The sequence below is a fragment of the Sceloporus occidentalis genome, unplaced genomic scaffold (genome assembly GCF_023333645.1).
Source record: "Sceloporus occidentalis isolate IW3139 unplaced genomic scaffold, rSceOcc1.0.p SCAF_4, whole genome shotgun sequence".
Lineage (NCBI taxonomy): Eukaryota > Metazoa > Chordata > Lepidosauria > Squamata > Phrynosomatidae > Sceloporus > Sceloporus occidentalis.
Window position 1 is genome coordinate 111,186,073 of NW_028316984.1, and position 8,440 is coordinate 111,194,512.

Here is an 8,440-nt window from a genome sequence, read left to right on the forward strand (position 1 = left end):
AATTCTTCAGGCAAAAGTTAGGAAGCAATACTATTATTTCTTGATAATTTTCTTCCTCAGAACAAAATGTTAAAATACCAACACTAGTGTGTCAAAGTGTGTTTTCTGCAGCTTTTAATACACGTAATGTACTCTGGATCAGAGATCAACCAAGAGTTTGAAGAAGTATAAAATCAGAACCTGGAAAATAAAAACTGCAGTTGTTACCATTTCCTCTCTTTTAGTTTCTAATCACAATAATAGAGTTGCTGACACTTTGAATACCGGAAGAATCAATCCAAGCCCCAAGAGAAATCTCAGGGAAGAATGGAATGCAACAGAAAAGACTTTTTATGATCCTTCTTTTCCCAGAGAACACGTAAGTCAATTAAAAATATTGCAGAGCAGACCTTGGTGAGCTAACTCCAGAGTTATGTGTAGAATTGTATGCATCTGGATGCTTTAAGACTTACTTGATCTCCAAAATAATATCAAGAGGGCAGATGTGGTAACATTTTTCACAATTAAAGTTGATGGAAAACAGCAGGAAAAAGTCACAGTGTATAAATCAAATGGATCTTAGCCAGTCTGTTTGAATTCAAGACTAGGTCTTAACAAAAATGTACAAAGTGAAAATTTAAGTGTATTTTATTACTTCTGTTTACTTTCCAGCCATAGTTGCAGACACAGAAAATCTTCAGGTCTAAACAGAATACATTGGAGTTCACAGCATTTACTTAAGAACTATCATTCTAAAGTAAATGCTATGAATGACACTGTATTAAAAACTATTGTTTTGATTAAGTCCATGTATGTCCATATGTGTTGTTCTATTTGTGTATTTGTTTCCCTGTGTCACTAATCAAAGAGTGATATCTAATGTTATGCAAGGAGACTTTGGTTCTTTTTTCATAATTGTCTATTTGTTTTATAACAATACAAAACAAACAAGACATAAATAACAAATAGCCTTGGAGGTCTATATGTAAACTTGCATAATAGCTATCTTTTGTCAGGTAATAGCAATAACAAAATCCTAAAGACATCATTCAGATTCGCTAGTTGATGAAACTGGGATCAAAGTACCTTTCCAAAGAATAGCTTGATGAGTAGGAGGTCCGACAACGAATGAGTTGGTGACCAATCATAAAAAAGGTCTTTTGTCCATTAGAGTTGGAAAGTATAAGAAAGCTTTTCCAGTGACTAAGAGCTTGTACACCCCAGCCTGAAAGGTCGGCTGGGGAGTAGAGTCGGGGTGTAACGTCTCCATGATGCATGCCCCAGCTCCGCTCCCAGGGCACCATGACACTATACACCACAACATAGCACAACATGGTGCTCCTCCAGCACTGCATCCACACAACACAGTGCCAAAGGATCACCATATAGCCGCTATTGCGCCCTTTCCGGAGTGCAAGAAGGAGCTGCTTTTTGTGGCTCTTTTTCGCACCCTGGAAAGGCCAGATTGAGGCTGCGGCGTGTGGTTGCCATGGCCCCAATCTGGCTAAAGAAGGGGCAGCTGGAAGTTGCCCCTTCAGAGCTGTATGCACAGCTCCTAAGTGTCCCAAACCCTTTCCCACCAGTCACTTATTAGTACATTCCCTCTTTTGAGACTTCAGTTCTTGCAACAGAACTGTTCCTTTCCTGTTCAGTGTTTCTCCATAAATCTGGCCAGGACCAGTAGACATGAGAAAAGGGGTTTTCTCGTCTAGATCTGCACAGTTTACGGAAAACTGCTGGTTCACACAGTTACCTGCAAAAGAGACAGAAAAATCCTCCTATTCCACATTTCTGGACCGCCTGGGGCAGAATAACAGCTTTTAAATCCTTGGCTTGGCTCAGGATTTCCCCCCCCCCTCCTACATTATCTATTAAATTCCAGAATTTTGAATGCATTGGGAGATCAGCCATTTCTAGTGACTGACCCCGTCTCATCTCCCCCAACAAAAGGTAACAACAAAGACAAGAATTTTTGCCCCATGATGTGAGATTAATTACTCTAATCTGTTCCTGTCGCCAAGGTGTTACCATTCCATAGGATGAGGATGCTCACAAGGCCTTTTATGAGTTTTCTCCCATTTTTATGCAACCTATATTTATACTTTTGTATACCACAGAGCTTCTTCCATATGTAGAAACCAGTATCTTACTTCTCATTGTATCTGTTTTACTTCATTAGTCATCTTGTTGGATCCAGAGTTACCTCTTGGAAAACAGGATCAAGGAATTCAGGAAATGAAGGGTGGCGATTTATGTGAAGTCAAAGGCTTTCATGGCCGGCATCCATAGTTTTTTGTGGGTTTTTTGGGCTATGTGGCCATGGGTGGTGATTTATGTTAATTTCTCCCTTTCCCTTCATGCTCCAGTGCCATTGCACAAACTGTACAAGAGGTTCCCCCAAACCATCACAGCAGCTGTAATGGTGTGAGGAAGCTCAGACCCAAGACTTAATCCACCCCTTAGGGATTCCCCCTTTCCCATGACAATATATGGTTTGATGGTTTCTCAGAATCAGAATGGCTCCGCACCCTCATATGAAAAGGTTGAAATGCCTTTCATAAGGTGTCATTGGCCCTTGGTATATGCTGTTGTTTGGTTCCAGGAACCCCTGTGGATACCAAAATCCATGGATCCTCAAGTCCTACTAAATACAATGGCATGGTAAAATTGTGTACCTTATATAAAATGGCAAAATCAAGGTTTGCTTTTTGGAATGTATATATTTTAAAAATATTTTCAAGCCATGGATGCTTAAGTCTGTGGATCTGGAGGGCTGGCTGTACTAAGATAGGCTGGTGTTTTGGCCTATCCTTTTAATTCTGGCCCTGCCCATCACTGACATCTTTCCCAAGGAAGTCTGTGAGATGGAATATGGTTCTTTCTTGTGGGGAGGGTACAGGTACCTATCCAAAGACATCTTCCTATTTACGGGAAACAATAAACACAGCTCTAAAGCAGGAAGAGGGTTTATTTTACAAATAACAGGATCAAAATATTTTGGGTGAAGACATATGAAGATAACCCAATATAAACACACCATTAAAACGTAGGACACTTTGAAGCTCTAAGTCTCAAATTTCCAAAACCTCTTATCACCTAGTTATCTCCAATTGCCCACTTTCCCTGATATAACTAAAACCCTTTGCCTTAATATCTGTGTTCTCTCAACATACTCCCAAATCTGTTGTTCTCTGAGTACCAACAGTTTGACCAGGGGAACTTTCCCTCTGCATGGATACTCTCCATGCAAATGGTAATAAAACTACTATCAGGGTACCTAATGTTAAGGAAAATGCAACATGGGATATACAGTAGTAGAAATAAAACATGTATGTGAAAGTCACAGTGACTAAGCAAGAGCAATTAAGAAGCCACACAGGTGATAAAGCTAATGTAATTTAGCAGTCCTGAATGTCAAGGACAGAATTTCAATTGGAAACACCTGAGATTCATTAAGTGTACAAGGTGAAATGATGAAATTCTTAAGTGTGGGTGGAACTATGAGAACAAATCAAAATGAATGTACACGCCCACTGGGTGGAAACTGACTAGTGGTGGTGTTTAACAATGGCTATAATAATTGCTATGTTTGCCAATGTATTTTGTGGGTAGTTGGGAGTAGATTTTGGAGTATTGGAGATTGTAGAGATTGTGATTTGTAGATCTTTTATACAAGACTACTGAGTTGTCTGGTGTCTTGAGTGAAGATACAAGAGCCAGCAGGATCCTGGAGAAGTTTGGAGACTTCTCAGGAAGAAGAGTGAGAAGGTTTGGAGAGTTTGTCAGGGTCTTCAGCCTATTCTCTGAAACTCTGCTGCTTTGAAGGAAGCACTAACCACTGACCAAAGCTGGTCAGCTCCGCTGCATAACAAGGTGGTGAGTTAGAGCCAGAGGTGAAGAGCTACAACTCCCATCATCCCTGACACCTAAACCACGTGAAGAATACCAATGTGTGGGACACACACCCTCTGAAAATAAAACAAACAGGGCTAGGCAGCTCCCTTCTCTGGCTCTTAACTGAACATGAATGAGTTTGGATATTTCATAAGCCATTTTTAAAAAACTGTTTCTCTTGCTTTGTACTGGTTGTTTGTCAAGGCAAATATTATGTTCTGAATGTTGAGGGAAAGATGAAAATAGTTTTTTTCTAGTGAGTATGCATACCTTAAGCCTGGATGGGAGACTGCCAATGAATACCAGATACTGTAAACTATAGTTTAGAGAAATGAACTGGAAAAGCCACCTCTGACTCTTCTTTGCCTAAGAAAACCCTATGAAATTTATGGAGTCACCATAAGTTGACAGGTGACTTGAAGTCACAGACACATGCACACTTGGTTAGACATCCACCATAATTTTGTTCTGAGGAAGTATAATACAATGGACTTGCTGTATGATATAAGTGTCCATAGATCATCCAGCCCAATTGTCAATGGTGGTGCATGGATGCTGCTGCCCATTGACTATAATGGGGCTTGAGGATGAGCATTTTTTTTTCTCATCGGCTAGAGGGGAGGGCAGAAATGAACCCTCACAGATGGGAAGAATGTGCCATATTGTCATTCCTATCCATCTGTAAAATAAAATCACAAGGATCTGCTCCCCACTCATCTAGAAAATATAATGACATCAAGCAGTCAAACAAATCTGGTAATGTAATAAAATAACTCGGGGCAAACAAAGCTAACTTCGCTAATCCTTCTAACCAAATCTGGCATGAGCATACCTTATTGTCTAGGCAAGGAAAAATACAGCTTAGTTTGAAAGGTTAAAAAAAGGGCATCAATTCCCACAAGGACAGTGATGTCCAGATCATGTTGATGCAGTAGCTTTGGGACCAGGGGCAGGATTTGTTGTTTGGAAAGTTGGATTTAATAAGTATAGTAAGGACTAAGATGATAGAGGTCAATTTCAGGGACAGCACCTCTTCATCTGACCAATTTTCAGATTTTACAGAAAATCTTAGGGGTTCGATAGACCGCCCCTTTTTGTGCTAGATTGGGGTGGCGGCAACTACGTCACAACTTCGATGTTTTCCATGGCGCAAAGAAGCATGTGGCATCACATCAGCCTGGGGCAGAGTCAGGGCGTGCATCATGTGGATACCACATCCCGACTCCGTTCCCAGGCCGTCCTTAATGGCCGGTCTGTCAAGCCCCTTAGAAAGGATGCATTCAAATCACATATACATACTTTTAATCATCACACGTAATAAAGCAAATTGCACCTGCTGAATTCGTGTACATAATATGGCTCATAGAAATCTAATTTTCTTAGCACTGAATTTCAGTTGCCTTGATGCAGAATTTTGGTTTCTCCTTAAAACACAAAGTACACATTTCTGCTAATGATAATCTAAGATTGTACTCTCCTAACTATAACAACACATTCAGTTTATTTAAGTAGAATTTATATTTGTGGGATTTAAAATTAAGATTTTAAATGAAGAGTGGCTATGACATATTCCTTTAGACATATCATTTGGCAAATACCATATTTTCTGGCGTATAGGACTATTTTTTAACCCAGGAAAATCTTCTCGAAAGTCGGGGTGGTCTTATACGCCGAGTGTCGTCTTAGAGGACAGGTGCTGAAACTTCCGAGCCGCCACATATGGATGGGGGGAGCTCAAAAACAGCTGCAGCCGCATCCCCACCATATGTGACAATCGTATGAAAGCAGCTACCGCTCTGATAGTCTTGGAGACAGGGAGGGCTGGGCAGGCAGGGAGAGCTGACCAGTCCAAGCAGGCTTTGTATACAACAAGGTTTCCTGCTAAGTACTTACAGGTCATAAGCATTTGAATTAAAATTACCATATTGAAATCAAATCTGATGTTTTTTTAATTTTTATTTGGTGTGCGCTGGAAAAGGGGTAGTCTTATACGGTGAGTATATCCCAAACTCTATATTTTATCTGGAAAAGTTGTGGGTCGCCTTATACACCGGAAAATACGGTAAGCATGGTGACTGTGGCGTGTTACAGACCGCCCCTTTGGGGCGGCCTGTACCCACCCCTTTCCTCGATCTGCCGCTTTTCCAGGCTGCTTTTCCAGGCAAAAGGCCACTTCCCGCGGCCTGGAAAGGGGGTGTCCTTGGGGCCGCCCCTGACAGCAGCGGGGAAATGAGAAAGGGGCCACTTGGCCCCTTTCTCTTGTTTCGCTGGAGCAGCCGTGTAAACGCTGCACCAGCGACACAAATTAAGGAAGGAGCTCTGTTTCGGAGCTCCTTCCTGTGCCGCAGAAAGGGTGCCAGGATGTCACATCTGCATCGCCCCATTTGGAGGCAGTGCGGTCGTGAAGTCCTAAAGGCGGCGCCCTTGTAGAATGGGCGCCACCATTTTGTACGTACTGTGTACGTACTAGGGTTGGGGGCGTCTGAAAGAGACGCCCCCAGGCAACCCTAGTACGTACACAGTACGTACTAAAAGGCCCTTCTGGAAAGGGCCAGTATTACCTTTTAAAAATGTAATGTCAGTTTTCAATTTACTACAGAAGAAGATTCAGATGGTGCTTCCTTTTTGACAATTTAGAACACGGCAAACTTTTTATGTAGAATTTTAACCCAGTTGCCTGTTTTATGCTACTCTTATGAGCCTTTTAATCTAGTTTTGTTTATAATTCATATGCTTTTTTATAGTTTTAAAATTGTTTTTATTACTAGTGCATGTCAATGAGTTTTAAAATATTTGTTAAAACTAGTGGCCAAGTCCTGCATTGTCAGGCACACAGTAGTTATGGCTACAGAGGTATGTCTGTGCAGCCACCTCTTTAATGCAAGTCCCCCTCCATCCCAATCAAAAGGGTGTCCAAGATGCTGTAGAACAGGGATCTGGGGGATGATGATTGCCGGACACAGGGCTCACTGGGACATGCAGATGGAGAGGTGCCCTTGGAGTTCTGCTGCCACTGCTTTTCTCAGAGATCAAGAGGGTGTTGCTGTCATTTCCCCCCAGCTCCTTGGAAACCCTTTGGTTGGGGTGCTGCCTGACTTAAGAGGCAGGAGATTGGGGTCATGTTTGGCCACCAACAACTATAAACATGAATCTGTAAATGTGGCTTACAATCTCATAAATACTGAAGAGGATGGCAGCATAAATGTTTACAATTTTCTTTTTCTTTCTTGAAAACCACCATGGGAATATAACTGAAGGCCAGTAAAAAAATATGCAAAATCATGTAGAGGTGCCAGTTAGTTATTCTCCAAGATATAAACAGTAGAAATATTTCTATAAACTATGGCTAATGCTCAACAACAGCTTTAAACATACCTGGAGCAGGTTCAAGCAACGTCTAGGGGTTTGCAGGCTGCACAGGACTTCAAAGGGCTGCCTCTCCCTTGCTCCCATATTCCATGAAAGTTTTGATTTACCTTATAAAAATTCAAACCTCATGCCTGCTTTGGCGTGTTGGAGCTATTTTCCCATGTCCTGCTTGTTTTCAGCCTACAAATGGCCTTTTTTCAAACCAGTAAGTCAAATTCCAGTTTATTTCCTGCTGTTTTTTTTTTACAAGGACTTTGGGCCTAAAAGAGCCCAAGAAAGGATAAAAATGGTAAATTTATTTACTGCCCTTTAGAGGCCATAGGGGCATTCTCAATAAAAATGACAAAGTAATATGTTATTGGAGAAGCTATGAGCTGTTAAGGACCTCAAAATGACCTGGAATTTACATGGGCCAAACCTAGCCCTAGAGCAACTAGGAGTTCCTGAACTGATGCCAGTCCATGGGCCATTGAGATTCCAGGAAAGAAAACGTAACTGTAATCAACAAGGAGAAATATGGTGTGAGTGCCTAGCATACTGGGGGGGGGGGAGTGGATCTGCCAGTTCCTCACATCAAATAGCTTAAGAAGCCCTAATCTAGAGGAATGTTGATTTGGTTACTACTTCTATATTTTATTTATGCTCCACTTTCCTCCTAAAACTGAAACTTTTAGTTATACATTTAATATTGTATGTACATATTTTAGGTCTCAACAGAATGCCCATCTGGACCACAACAGAAGTCTTTTCAATTGCTATCTGAAGTCAAAGGCTCTATTTTAAGAGAAAACACAACAAACACTGAAGAAAAAGATTGGAATTTGCAGAATGTCTTCATAAAAACACAAATAAACAACATTGAAAGGTTTCTATATTCTGAAAGTCTCTGCCAGTCCAGAAAGAGAAAGCATGAAGAAGATCCAGAAAAGGCAACAATAGTAGATTAAACTGACGTTTGATTGTTATTAAATGTGTTTTGAAATCTGTACAACCCAAAGTCATGTGATGAGTAGTATAATATACAAGAAAAGCCTGGTATCTTTGCAGTTCATATGTCTATTTTTTAAAAAACGAGCATCTTAGAATATTTTATTTGGAAGTTACCAATTCAAGAAGAGGCCATAGACCACCACTCATTTTTTAAAAAGAGATTTTAGAATCATTCATATTTCATCCTGCTTCTTCCTTTCCCAACTTA

General features: G+C 40.8%; 1 protein-coding gene across 12 annotated transcripts in view; it reads left to right on the top strand.

Moving 5' to 3' along the window:
* Nucleotides 1–8,437, top strand: part of CCDC73 (coiled-coil domain containing 73) — a 101,941-nt gene extending 93,504 nt beyond the window's left edge. For all 12 annotated transcript variants that reach the window (XM_089521271.1, XM_089521265.1, XM_089521267.1 and 9 more), the window contains 2 exons: nucleotides 225–358; nucleotides 7,950–8,437. In XM_089521271.1, the coding sequence (XP_089377397.1) occupies nucleotides 225–358; nucleotides 7,950–8,189 (374 nt within the window). In that variant the 3' untranslated portion in view covers nucleotides 8,190–8,437. The remainder of the gene's footprint in view (nucleotides 1–224; nucleotides 359–7,949) is intronic.
* Nucleotides 8,438–8,440: the final 3 nt, after the last annotated feature.